The sequence below is a fragment of the Scylla paramamosain genome, unplaced genomic scaffold, assembly GCF_035594125.1.
Source record: "Scylla paramamosain isolate STU-SP2022 unplaced genomic scaffold, ASM3559412v1 Contig7, whole genome shotgun sequence".
In the NCBI taxonomy this organism is placed as follows: domain Eukaryota; kingdom Metazoa; phylum Arthropoda; class Malacostraca; order Decapoda; family Portunidae; genus Scylla; species Scylla paramamosain.
The window spans coordinates 135,001-149,585 of record NW_026973672.1 but is presented as its reverse complement, the minus strand read 5'-3'; the positions used below and the strand labels follow the sequence as shown (position 1 = coordinate 149,585).

Genomic DNA, 14,585 nt, shown 5'->3' with positions numbered 1-14,585 from the left:
GCTTATAAATTCTGCAGGAAACACTTCAGGGTAAAAAAATATAAATAAATAAACTTTATTTTTTTCCCTTCCTTCAGTGTAAAATATGTTACGAGTTCCAGTTTTGTTTCCATGTGTGTGTGTGTGTGTGTGTGTGTGTGTGTGTGTGTGTGTGTGTGTGTGTGTGTGTGTGTGTGTGTGTGTGTGTGTTTACGTGAATGCTTAGGAGAGAACACACATGAAGTCGCAATAATAATAATAATAATAATAATAATAATAATAATAATAATAATAATAATAATAATCCCAGGTATATTGTACAGGTACTGACGTCTCACCTGCCGCCCACATCTAATTGGAAGAGGAGGATGAACGGAGAATCACCAACATACCTGTACGAAGAGGAAGACTTGTGTTAATGTACGGCGTGAAGAAGAAAAAAAAAAAAAAAACAAGAACAAGAACAAGAACAGACCACGAAAAGAATAAGAACAGGAAAATAACAAGAAAAGAACAAGAACAAGAACAAGAGGGCGATGACATCATAGAAGAAGAAAAAGAAGAAGAAGAAGAAGAAGAAATAAAAAAAAGAGAAGAAAAAGAAGAATGAACAACTGGAGAAAAAGGAAGAAAAATAACCAAAGACACGACAAAATAAACAAACTTAACAAATCAATAAGGAGGTCCACAGGTGACACAATTCTCACCTGTGTCTTCAAAGCTCATTAATGGAAGCGCTGGATAAAGGTAGCAGTGTTATTACCAACATTACACCACATTAACCAAAGCAAATCAACAAAATGGTCCCGAGTAAGTGTGTGTGTGTGTGTGTGTGTGTGTGTGTTACATTAATGGTGATGCGTGTTTGATAATGAAGGAAGATAGCAGCATAATGAAGGAGAAGAAGGAAGAAAGGAGAGAAGCTTTGGGTGGAGACTTCATGGGTGGAACAAACAAACAACCCACGCCACTAAATAATGTTTTGTCCAGCTCGGCAAACACGCGCGTTGGCCGTAACATATGCGCCTGTTATGCCCGGGACGACTCCTCTGGCTTTGGAAGTACTGCACATTTAAAACGAATATTCACAGTCTATAAAGTTTACGAGCGAATAACCGTAGCGGCGCCGCGGAGAAGGTAAAGAACAGGGAACACTTGCAGTGGACGCCCAGCCATTGACATCACGGGCGCCGGTATTGTGGGAGGCAAGGGAAAGAAGCAAGGAAGGTATGGATGGACTGGTGTGTGAGTAGATCTTGCCTTTACAGAGGACAGAATACCGCCTTGCTGGACGCCTAATATTATCATTGATTATCTTGTTTTTTTTTCCCTTTGTGTGTAAGAGGGCCACTGGTCAAGGGTAACAAAAGACTGATGAAAGAAAAGGCCTGTTCAAAGTGGCAGTCCATAAAGAAAGGGCAGAAAGGATCATGGAAAAAAGGGAAAAAGGAAGAAGAAAAGAAAAGAAAAAAGGTTTAGGTGACGTTTTGTTTGACTGACTCCTTAATTGACTGACTGGTTATTTTTTGTATTTATCTATTTATTTATTTATTTTTTTTTTTACGTGCGAAGGTGTACAGTAAAAAAAAAGTTCTCTATTTTGTTGCAGCATAAACATCAATGAAGGAGGCAACCAAGTAAATTATCAATCAATCAAGCAAGCAAGCAAATCAATCCATATATTAATAAGCACAAAAAAATCGCCTAGAATATATAAGAGTCTAGTTCTGGAGGTGACAAATTAACTGACTGACTGACTGATTATTGAATTGACCAACTAATAAACTGATGCACTAATTGCTTAACTGACTGACTGAATGACTGACTGACTGACTGACTGACTGACTGATTATTGAATTGACCAACTGATAAACTGATGCACTGATTGCTTAACTGACTGACTGACTGACTGACTGACTGACTGGCTGAATGACAGACTGGTTCCCTGATTGGTATTTTGGCGTTGACGTAATAAATCTAAGGCTATCACCAAGTAGGATATATAAAGGAACACAAAGGAAGACAGGAGTAATGAGTAACCATGGCAAAGGGTTGGGGATTGCTTGTGAGCGAGAGAAAATTAGGGGTGAGAAATGAAGGGAAAAGACACAAGGAAAAATGAGAAAAAAAAGGAAAAAAAAAAGACTTCTTAATGGGGAAACATGTTTTAATCGCTAAGGAAATAAAGTTTGTTATTGATAGGGAAAAATATCAAGTTTTTAATTAGAGAAAAGACAAGGAAAATGAGAAGAAAAAGAACGAAAAGACTGTTCTTAATGGGGAAATATGCTTTAATAGCTAAGGAAATAAAGTTTGTTATTGATAGGGAAAAATATCAAGTCGTTAATTAGAGAAAATACACAAGGAAAAATTATAAAAAGAAAAAAAAAAAGGAAAACACAATTCTTAATAGAGAAATATGCTTTAAACGCTAAGAAAATAAAGTTTGTTATTGATAGGGGAAAAATATCAAGTTGTTCATTAGGAGGTTATCAATAAGGGGAAATTACTCAATAAGGAGATGACGTTAGTAATGACAGGTAATTTGTGAAAAAGTTATAATTCTAGAAGTTGAATCGTAGTTCTTAATGGTAAAAAAAAAATGTTAACAAATTTATTAATACGAAGTAAAAAAATAAATCCAGCTTCTTTAAACACAAACAAACACAAACGAAGGGCAAACAAAAACAAACAAACACCAATCAATCATAAAATCAACAAACAAAATTACGAACCTTTCAAATTCCCTCCCTCTCTCTCTCTCTCTCTCTCTCTCTCTCTCTCTCTGGTGCCCGCGGCTGGCCTCTCAGGTATATGGAAATTTATCGAGCTCGCCAGGTAAGCCAGTATTGTTGACACAGGTAGACAGGGGGTCAGAGTAATGGCACCTGTCCCCATCAGAATAAATGGGGAATTCAAGGGGGGCGCCTCTCCCTCTCCCCCTCTTCCTCTTCCTGAGACACGTTGACTTTCTCCGGTTGGTTAAAAGTAAATTCATATTTTGTATTGTAAGTTTTCTAGATTGAGTTTATTATGTTCGATGCATTCGTTGTGTGTGTGTGTGTGTGTGTGTGTGTGTGTTAGTCAGGTCATGTATTTACCTTAGCACACACACACACACACACACACACACAAATGTTCCCTACGGTCTATCAGTTTCCTCCTCCTCCTCCTCCTCCCTCAACAGGTTAATCAAGAAGGCGACGGCTCACTAACGCATCCAGCTGTTATGACCCTTCCCAGACCAGCTGACCTCATCTCAAGGGCCTCTCACCACCAGTCTGTTGTGTGTGTGTGTGTGTGTGTGTGTGTGTGTTCATGTCACTGCTCTCTCTGGCAAAGGTTCCTCAATTGGTGGGTTTTTCCACGGCAAGCAGATGATATTTTTCTTTGTGTCTACACAATCTCTTTCCTTCCTCCCTCCCTTTCTCTTTCCTCATACATAATATATTTCTATCCCCTTCCAGCAGCTCTTGTCTATCCATCCCTTTCCCTCCCGTTCTCTTATTCCCCTTCCTTCCTTCCTTCCTTCCTTCATACATTATATAACACCCCTCCTTCCTATATTCCCCTCCCATCCCTTCACTTCCCTTTCTATTCCCTTCAAGCAAATTTATTCCCCTCTCGAAGCTTCTTTTCTTCATTCCTTCCTTTCCCTCCTCCATACAGCCTTCCCTTCTCTTCGTTCCCTTCACATCAAGAGCCTTTCATCCCTTTTATTCCGTCCAGGCTTCACTCACATGCCGCGTCAAGAAAATATCTGATTAAATCTGTAAATCTGAAGTGTAGTTTGCATCGTATTCTGCTGACACGTGTAGTTCCTCCATCCAGTATTAATGAAGCGAATGAAACAAGGTGTGACTGGCATTCATCTCAAGGCACAACTGACGCGGCGCCCACTTGATCCCGCGTCCCTAGTGACTAAGGCTGACACATCTTGGCCACATGACCCCTGTAAATTTACCAGTGACTCCGGTACCAGATGACCATTCAGTACCAGTGATCCTTGTGCCAAATATTCTACAGGAGTACCAGTAATAAGTCACCCCCTACAGCCCTAGTAGCTCATGACCCAAGTAGACTCACAAGCACCCCGTTACTGTGTGGCATGTTACTCGTATGTGTCTCATGTTCCCTCAGCCGTCATCACTTTGGTTTGATAACACTGTCCCTTGCCACTGTTATGAGGAGACGATCAGCAGGACACAGGAATTGCGACGGAGTGCAAATGGCAGACACTGGAGACAAGCGTGGCCCGTCCCTCGCCTTGTGACCGTGCTTGTACCAATAACTGCCAGCAATGAATGACATATGTGCCAAAGCTCCCGGCACCACACACAGCCAGCCCATCACACGCCTTCAGAATGTCCCTCCCCCACCTCCACACGCCTGTCTGAAAGCCGTCCCGGCGTCAGCTCCGTCAAATCTTGTTTTGTAACTCCCCTCAAGCCTCCCCTTCCCTTCAGTCTCCCCAGGATCACCACACCAGCTGTTCCCTCGCCGTGTTTCTCAGAGTCGCTCATCGCTCCCAGAAAAAAAAGAGCTTAATTATGACGCTACAATGTAAAGCCACGAAACTGAAATCTGTGAAGAAAGATGGAGAAATGTTTCAGCATTACAGTCAAATCCCTGCACACACCACGCCCCGTGTGTGCACACACCGCACCGCTTAAAGGTAACATGGGGAGGAGGAAAAAAGGAGAAAATAGACGTGGAATAATACTTAAAAGAGGATAGAGGACAATAAAGAGGACAAGGCGAATAAAAGAAAGAAATATTGCGAATTACGTGCGAAGGGAAGCATGGATAATAACTGGAATTAAAGGAAAATAAGGCAGAATAATGACAGGAATAAGAATGTAAGCAATAAATGAGGAGAGAGAGAGAGAGAGAGAGAGAGAGAGAGAGAGAGAGAGAGAGAGAGAGAGAGAGAGAGAGAGAGAGAGAGAGAGAGAGAGAGAGAGAGAGGATAAAGAAAACAAGAACAGATTTCCAGGTCGTCCCTCTCCCCCCTCCATGGGCCAGATCCATGAAACAGGTTTCTGCCTAACATCCTGTGATCGGGCAAATGGTATAACTCCGCTCTCACAGCAACCGCATTACAATCTCCAAGAAACGGTATCCACAAAGAATTTCTGCGGTTGGCGGGTGGAGGTTGCTAACCCCCTCAGCGTTCTCATTGGCTGCCCGAGTGATACGTCACTGACTCGACGTCACATGCAAGGCAGCCAATCCCAGGATGCTTTGTGTTATTGCAGAGGAAATCATACGGCATTGTTTACAAACTTTGATACAGCGTCACACACCCAATGTCACCACTCACCGCACTCAACTGTCCTCACGATGCTTTCATCATGGCTACTGAACCCCCTAAGAAAACAAGGAGACAATGATTCACTGACACCGAGGCCTTGACCTTGGTGGAGGTGGTGTAGAATCGGGGTGCGGTGGACAGCAAAACTGACACCACAAAAGGGAGTCACGCGACATTGTTTACAAACTTTGATAAAGCAACCCCTTCTGCCCTTGGTATAGGGCTGTTCCTCTGAGACCAAGGACCACTTCCTGCTCCTTTGGCAGCGTGTCTACTCCTACCACACTGCACTTCGCTACCCACTCTCCACCCTGATGAGCATCACATCTCTCAACCTGCCCAGACTCAGCCATCTTTCCCTCACGGCAATTGCCTATCCTGAGGTCCAGAGGAAATTGAAGAAGCTCCGACCCATGTCAAGAGCAAGGTGCTGCTGAACAGCGTCACACTGCAGGCACTGGCGAGTTAATCGGTTATTCTTATCACATTTTGGTTAGCATAGTTGCAGACCGAGCATGGTGCGGTTGACACAGAAGAGGGACAGAGAGCTATATGATTGTTATTACTGTGAGATTTACAAAAAATGGTGTGACGTCCTGCTGCAAGTAAGTGAAATCATGGCTTATGGTTCCAGCAGACACACAGTAGGGTATTCTTTTACTCTTTCACCAGTCTCAACATGGCTTTTCTTCTCCTTCTCATCAGATACATTTTGTCATTCCAGACTAATTTGAACCCCACACATACCAACTGCAAATTAATTATGATAATGACAGCAATTGTTAAACAGCTACATGTACATATTTTTTTTTTTTAGAGAAGCAAGGTTATTTTAGATATTTGAGGTTAGGTTAGGTTATATTATTTTGGTTTTGTTAGATTACTTTGGTAAGGTTACATCAGGTTTGATTAACATACTAATTCAGTGTAGGCCAAAAATAACAAAAAGCAAATAGTTTCATGTGGAAAAGATAAACAGATGAAAGAGTAAAAATTTACCCACACTACCATATTTGATTCATATTTTGTCTTGACCTAATTGCTCATGGAATTTAATTAACTGATGTTTTGGGCATTGCTGAACATTGTTTTGAGTAATATGAACAAATTCCTCTGTATGACTTTGTTACATATTGAGAGAAAAAAAATGTTTCTTTCTGGTCAGCCTTTGGGACACAAACTGCTGTATTAAATTTTATTTCTTGAATATTGATTTTACTTTGTTGAGGAAGGAGGGTTAAGTTATGTTTAGATTAGTTAGGTTAGGTGATTGTTAGCAGTGCTTAAAACCCCTGCAGTTGTATAAAAAGAAGTTTGTTCTTGTGTATATGTATTTAATTATTGGTGCTGTTACAAAATTTACTCATATAGTCAATAAACATAATCAAGAACCAACTAAGCAATGGATTATAAATAGGAGTATGTACAGTACCTCTGGCAGTCAGGTCTGAGACAGTGACCACTGCAGTGCTAGATAACATTATTGTGCTCTAATGCATTCATGATACACCAAGTTGATTTGGCTTTACATGTGAACTTCTAAGTGGGTGATAATTGCAACATTCATATCCATGCAGGTGGGGGCCTCCAGATGAGACAACACACACTGCTGTGGAGTTGGTCATGCTGTGGATGTTGCCTCACACAGCATTTGCAGGACTGCCATACCCTGAAAGTGATGGCGCCACACTGCATAAGTAAACTAACAAAGGTCAAATTACATTTTGTAAATTAATGCTGTTTTTCAGTGCAATACTGTAATGTAACAATAATTGTGTTACAGCATCATCTTCCATGGGGTTGGCAGCGTCATGTCCAACACTCATCTTCATGAATGTAGATATCTGCACATTTGCTCATCAACTCAGCAAAACTGTGTGATAGACACAGACATGACTAGGTTGACTGCTAATTAAAAGAAAAATTAGTCAATAAAAACATCACTCAAAGAATACCAGCTTATTCTCTACCTGCAGTAATGACAGCAGTTTTTTTTTTTTTTTTTTTTTTTTTCAGAAGTGTCAGGGCCTCTAGAAGGACCACAGCCGTAGTAGTAGACCACAACCAGCAGTAGTGTTGGAGCCATCCAACCCTCTTCTGCTGGTGTTGCTGGGTCCACAGGGGCCTCTGGATTTGACAATGCTGTGTCATCTGCACTGAATGAGAACATCTTTGTTCAAATTATCCACGTTATAGATGACTACATGCAATGCTGAATAACATGTTAACATGTATTCAGTTGTGTCCTCCAGTACAATGAACACTGATTATACAACTCCTGCCACTAAGTCTGTTGTTCTTGCTATTTTGACCTTTTTTTTTTAATTAATTAATTTTCTTTTTTGAGGAATACATCTCTGAGGAATATAAAGTGTTGATTCCATAAGTGCATCACACCACCACCCTGGGTACTGTATAGCAGAAAGGTCCAAGGAGCAAATGAGGTAAAAGGACACAGCATGACATGTAACTTAAAATACCACTTAATTTGTAACTTGTGGTGTAAAGTCATGTTTGCTTCTGAACTGTACTGCAGGTGGCCACTCAGACTCACTCAGAAGTTCTCTCTCAAGCACAGGAAACCCAACAGCAGATTAGTCTGAGCTTGGACGAGTTGGTGATGGTGCAGCTGGCTGTACAAAACATGTCCCAGGCACTTTGACAATCTGTTGAAGTGCAGAGGAACATTGTGCATTCACTGCAGCAGCTGGTAACACTTACTGAGCACTTCATTAATGCCAACACCACCCACCAATAATTTATAGCATTTTAATGTTTACCTTTATTAAGTTTACCTTTATTAAGTTATTAAGTTATAACACTAAGTTATGAAATTAAGTTATATTAAGTTATATTTCTTTTCTGTAGAATTAGTTATAGCAATTCTATCATTAACCTCGAGCAGCATGTTAATGTTAGTGCAATATAATACCAAACTTCACTGTGATACCTACAATGCTTCTGTGTTACTTAAAGTACAAAAATAAGATTAGTGTTTTGTGGTGACCTGCTGGTGGCCATTTCTACAAATATGTTTATTTACTTTTTTTTTTTTTTTCAGGATGTGAACTATACTCATATATGTTATATTTTTCTTATTCTTGCAAAGACTTTGGTAACTGGTAATATTATTTTATTTTTAAATAAATCTACAGCATTTTTTTTATCTATTTGTGTTATTCATACCTTATACTAGCAAGCCACTTAAGTGTTTGCTGAATTTAAATGGTGCACTGATCTCTTTCATTTAGTATGCTGTGATACATGGAAAACCATTATTTCACTCATTACATGATTACTGACCTCACTTCCTTACTGCATTGCTGGAAGAAGTTTTGTATGATTTCTTGCTACACAATTCTGCCTGGAGCACAATGATCCCTCTACAGCACGGCAGGGTTGGTATCGGCATGGGGCACTGCTTCATCCTCAAGAGGTGGTAGCTGTAAGCAGACTTTTGTGAGGGTCTGAGAGGTCTAAGGACTGGAACCTAACTGTTCCATTTGTTTAAAGTTTATATTGTATGAGAGGAATAGTCATGTAGTTTGACATTTAGCATTTTGATGATCTAAAACTAGCCCAAACCATAATGACTTTCAGACATCTTTGTAGGAAAAAAAAACACAAATTTCATTACCCTAACAAATGTAAGAACATTCATGACTGTACTCGGTTAAATCTAATGTCCATGATACAGATATATCCTGTCAACTACTACCTGTTTTCCATGCCCTCGCTGGCCTAAACCCTCGGAAGGCTTATGGACCTGATGGGGTCCCTCCTATTGTTCTCAGAAACTGTGCCTCCGTGCTTGCACCTTGCCTAGTCAAACTCTTTCAGCTCTGTCTGTCAACATCTACCTTTCCTTCTTGCTGGAAGTTTGCCTACATTCAATCTGTTCCTAAAAAGGGTGACCGTTCTAATCCCTCAAACTACCGCCCTATTGCTTTAATTTCCTGCCTATCTAAACTTTTTAATCTATCCTCAACAGGAAGATTCTTAAACATCTATCACTTCACAATCTTCTATCTGATCGCCAGTATGGGTTCCGTCAAGGCTACTCTACTGGTGATCTTCTGGCTTTCCTTACTGAGTCTTGGTCATCCTCTTTTAGAGATTTTGGTGAAACTTTTGCTGTTGCCTTGGACATATCAAAAGCTTTTGATAGAGTCTGGCACAAAGCTTCGATTTCCAAACTACCCTCCTACGGTTTCTATCCTTCTCTCTGTAACTTCATCTCAAGTTTCCTTTCTGACTGTTCTATTGCTGCTGTGGTAGACGGTCACTGTTCTTCTCCTAAATCTATTAACAGTGGTGTTCCTCAGGGTTCTGTCCTGTCACCCACTCTCTTATTATTCATTAATGATCTTCTAAACCAAACTTCTTGTCCTATCCAATCCTACGCTGATGATACCACCCTGCACTTTTCCACGTCTTTTCATAGACGTCCAACCCTTCAGGAGGTAAACATATCATGCAGGGAAGCCACAGAACGCTTGTCTTCTGATCTTTCTAAAATTTCTGATTGGGGCAGAGCAAACTTGGTATTGTTCAATGCCTCAAAAACTCAATTCCTCCATCTATCAACTCAACACAACCTTCCAGACAACTATCCCCTCTTCTTCAATGACACTCAACTGTCCCCCTCTTCTACACTGAACATCCTCGGTCTGTCCTTTACTTATAATCTGAACTGGAAACTTCACATCTCATCTCTAGCTAAAACAGCTTCTATGAAGTTCTGAGACGTCTCCGCCAGTTTTTCTCACCCCCCAGCTGCTAACTCTGTACAAGGGCCTTATACGTCCATGTATGGAGTATGCTTCACATGTCTGGGGAGGTTCCACTCATACTGCTCTTCTAGACAGGGTGGAATCAAAAGCTTTTCATCTCATCAACTCCTCTCCTCTAACTGACTGTCTTCAGCCTCTCTCTCACTGCCACAATGTTGCATATCTAGCTGTCTTCTACCACTATTTTCATGCTAGCTGCTCTTCTGTCTGATCTTGCTAACTGAATGCCTCTCCTCCTTCCATGGCCTCGCTGCACAAGACATTCTTCTTTCTCTCACCCTTATTCTGTCCACCTCTCTAACGCAAGAGTTAACCAGTATTCTCAATCATTCATTCCTTTCTCTGGTAAACTCTGGAACTCCCTGCCTGCTTCTGTATTTCCACCTTCCTATGACTTGAATTCCTTCAAGAGGGAGGTTTCAAGACACTTATTCATCAATTTTTGACCACTGCTTTGACCCTTTTATGGGACTGGCATTTCAGTGGGCATTTTTTTTTTTTATTAGATTTTTGTTGCCCTTGGCCAGTGTCCTTCCTACATAAAAGAAAAAGAAAAAGAAAAAGAAAAATAGTGACAAGTACATACGTCATCAGGAACTTGATGCAGCAGTTGTGTAGGAGCAGGCAAGCATTAATTATTTTGACACACTTGATGGTTCTGTACTGCAAGCCACCTCCACAAGAGTGCAGGCACCTGTGAAAAGTGAGATTTCATACTACAAGAGGATTCATTACTTACAAAGGAGTATATCAAGTGTTCATTTATAACTAATGTCAAGGCTTATCACACTATGTTTTCCTATGCAACACCAGTAACCATGTGCAGTCACATGAAAATCAATAAAATACATGGTTGGGTAAACATGTGATGCAATAATGCTATATACCTGGCAATCTGGAGCAGTAGCTGAGGATCACTCCACTTGCATCACAAACAAGTTGGATGTTCAGAGGGAGTGATACCTTTTCCAGTTCAAGTAGAGGGCCTCATCCACACTTTGGCCCTTCATGGCAATGTGGCTGCCTGTGCACACAAAAGAAACTATTACATGATGATCATGTTACACAGTAGCTACATATATCCATCATTAATATATATATATATATATATATATATATATATATATATATATATATATATATATATATATATATATATATATATATATATATATATATATATATATATATATATATATATATATATATATATACACCACCTGCATTGGATATGGACACAGTATACATAAAATATGAAAACTTTTTAATGCTTAACAGGAACTTGAGGCTGTGAGATACCTTTCACTCAAAGTAAACACCGATGAAGTGATAGACTATAACAATAGCACTAAATTTAAAACAAAATACATTATTGTTAATCTTACCATCAATGGCCCCAATAACCCTTAAGAAATTTTTAATCCTGAAGAACTGGTGTGCAGTTCTCCTTTGATCAAGGTGTGTTGGAGGCATCTTGATTTCCTGCACCGACTTATCACTCAACACGGTGCACACACACACTTGAAGACCCTGCTGACACTTGCTTGCATAGGTCCTGAAAGCAGATTATAAGCCATTAGTTTTCATTTTGTTTATTTATTTATTTTGAATAAGATACATCCTTCTGCTGTAAGAAAAAAAAAAAAAAAAAAAAAACAGCAGCAGAAATGTAATGTGATCCTTGTAGATGTAATGCAGTGTTGTTTCCATGAGTGCAGCCGTATCCACGCACACATTACATCTGCTGTCAAATTTTTTTTGCCAGCAGTCTAGTAAATTAAGTTATCCTCAAGACAGTGTTAGAAACATGTGAGAAATAAACATACAAGTCTAGAAATATTTGTACACATGAATAATAATGCGGTGGGTGAGGAAGGGACAGCCCCAGGGGTGCTTGACGGCAGGTTTGGTAAGGTTAGCATCATCCCTCATCCCTCCTTATCAATTATGCACTCACATATTTTGGCACTAGGAACTAATCTTGGCACGTTCCTAACACTGGATTACAACTTTATAAACTATGGCATGCAGCAGGTTGACTTTTATGCCTTTTATCCTTGAAAGTCAGCCACACCTAAATATTATTCACCACACTGAAAATCAGTTTATTCACCTACAAAGATATTTATAGGATATTGTGCAATTTGTTTCAACAAAAAGTAGTGGTAATTGTTTGGAGTCCTCTCTTGTCCTTATTACACGTCTATCCTCCTCCATTCTTTCACATATACGAGTACCTCTTGATAAACCTGAAACATATATGTGAATGTGCCCCCATCCTTCACGGGTGTTCCACAGGTTATGCTAATTTATATTAGTGTCCTTAACCCATAGACCTCGGGCTAGAGGACTATTGTCGTCCTCTCAGCGCGCGAGCAGTATTGATAAATTTCAGAAAAATAGGTGTTCTTCATCAGTACCCTGTGGGGTAATTTCAAACGAAAACATAGTAGTTTTTAGTGTTATCTCACCGCCAATCCTTCCTCTTCACGATGAAATAAATTGAATTTGTCTAGGTTGCAGCCCGGCAGAGATATGATGTTGGGAAGAGGTGCTACTTTTGGCCAAGCCGAGCGCACTTGTTCGTGCGGGTGCTGTTGACCTTGGCCTGGGTCTCCCTCTCCCCGCGCCACCACATACACAGCATGCATTCTCTCATACCAGCGCGATTATTCACATTAGGCTACATATTACGCAGGTTTGATGCTCATATACATAACTCCTTGCGAAACTTAATGTTTTTTTTTTGGTCATCATATGAAAAAAAAACTTTCATAAATACAGTACAATTATCGAATATATACACTCATTAGGCTACATATTACGCAGGTTTGACACTCATATAAATAACTCCTTACGAAACTGAATGTGTGTTTTGACATTATATGCACAAAAAAAATCATAAACACAGTAAAATTATGGAATATATAAACATATTAGGCTATATATTACGTATGTGTAGCATACATACAAATAACTCCTTACAAAACTGAATGAGTTTTCTGCCTTTATATGTACAAGAAATTATTTCATAAACAGAAATATAATTATATACTGCATGCAAATAACACCCTATAAAACTGGGTGCCATTTATGTCTTTGTATACAAGACACAAAATATTATTAGGCACTACATGTTTATTCATATTAGGTTACACATTACGCATGTTTGACGCCCATAAAATTAACTCCTTTCGAAACTGAAACTGTTTTTCTGCTATTATATGCACCCAAAAAAAACTTCCATAAACCCAATACAATTATGAAGTATATACACTCGTTAGGCTACATATTACGCAGGTTTGTAGCTTACATAAAAATAACTCCTAACAAAACTGAATGACTTTTCTGCTTTCATATGTATAAGAAATGCTTTCATAAACAGAAATATACTTATGTACTGCACACAAATAACACCCTCTAAAGCTTACTGCTGTTTCTGCCCTTTTATACACAAAATATTATTAGACACTATGTACAAGTTCATTCCTCATTCTTAGAAATTTTCCAGGGAATGGTAGTCCGAATAACATCCAGGACACAATGGTACTTTACACTCAAGACACCAGTACTGGGTCTCCTTACGTGCTGGTGCCTTTCGTGTTGTGTTAGCACAAACATGACAGCGCCTGGACCCCTTACGCCCTGATGGCAGGTGTGGGAGGAGCGCCAATTTGTGACGCGACATCCACTCCCAGGCCTTCAGCCTATCGACCTGACGGTCAGGGATATGTCTCCGTGAACATGAGGCCTGAACAGTACCGTAATGCTCCAGGATCTGCTTCACCAGCTCTTTCTTAAACTCCCGCAGTGATGTCGTTTTCTTGGTCAGATGCTGGTAAAGTATATAGGCATTCAGGACAGTAATATCAAGGAGGTGGAGGAACGCTTTTTTGTACCATTTGCAGCACTTCCTTAGGCAGTCAATCTCGCCCACCATCATGTCCGACTTATCAACAAGCCTCATGTTGATATTGTAATCCACCACGGCATCAGGCTTGTACACAACATTACCTGTACCGCGTTCTTTCTTGCAGGAATCTACCATGGCACCCTGGTGAATGGTCGTGATCATGTTGACCTTTCTTTTGTCGTGCCAGTGTAGGGCCAGCATTTTCCCAGACTTCTTTCTTATGATGTCTCCCTTCCTGGTCCCGGAAGGGAATGCTGGTCAGTGTTTGCGATTGGCACGAACGGTGCCACAGGATCCGGTCTTCTGTCCCAGGAGGTAGTGGCTCAGGGCTGGAGATGTGTAATAGTTATCAGTGTACAGTATGTGATTTTTATTGAAGTAGTTCTCCATTAGAGCCTTCACAACTGCACCCGAAAACCCGTGGGGGTCATTGGAAGGAATGTCAATATCTGCCCCTGAGTAAACCAAGAAATCCAGCACATAACCAGTTTGGCAGTCGCAGATGACAAAAAATTTTATGCCAAAACGATGCCGCTTTGACGGGATGTACTGGATGAAGGACAAACGCCCCCGGAACAGAACTAGC

The 14,585-nt window shown here is 40.2% G+C and overlaps 1 protein-coding gene and 1 long non-coding RNA gene across 6 annotated transcripts in view; one reads left to right on the top strand and one right to left on the bottom strand.

The window, feature by feature from the left end:
* Positions 1 to 6,148: 6,148 nt before the first annotated feature.
* LOC135096810 (putative nuclease HARBI1) overlaps positions 6,149 to 14,585 on the bottom strand; it is a 38,573-nt gene continuing 30,136 nt past the window's right edge. For 3 of the 5 annotated variants that reach the window (XR_010265028.1, XR_010265030.1, XR_010265029.1), the window contains 6 exons: positions 11,472 to 11,641; positions 10,974 to 11,110; positions 10,673 to 10,780; positions 8,597 to 8,736; positions 7,264 to 7,959; positions 6,149 to 6,962 (listed from right to left, as the gene is read on the bottom strand). Coding sequence is in view for 1 of the 5 variants with exons in the window: in XM_063998568.1 (XP_063854638.1) it covers positions 11,034 to 11,110; positions 11,472 to 11,641 (247 nt within the window). In the remaining 4 variants the exon portion in view is untranslated. Of the gene's footprint in view, positions 6,963 to 7,263; positions 7,960 to 8,596; positions 8,737 to 10,672; positions 10,781 to 10,973; positions 11,111 to 11,471; positions 11,642 to 12,557; positions 12,857 to 14,585 lie in introns of those variants that run through there. The other 2 variants (XR_010265031.1, XM_063998568.1) reach the window with 2 other exon arrangements.
* Positions 6,870 to 8,458, top strand: LOC135096811 (uncharacterized). Its single transcript, XR_010265032.1, has 2 exons — positions 6,870 to 7,004; positions 7,310 to 8,458. It is a non-coding gene; the product is annotated as an uncharacterized LOC135096811 (long non-coding RNA).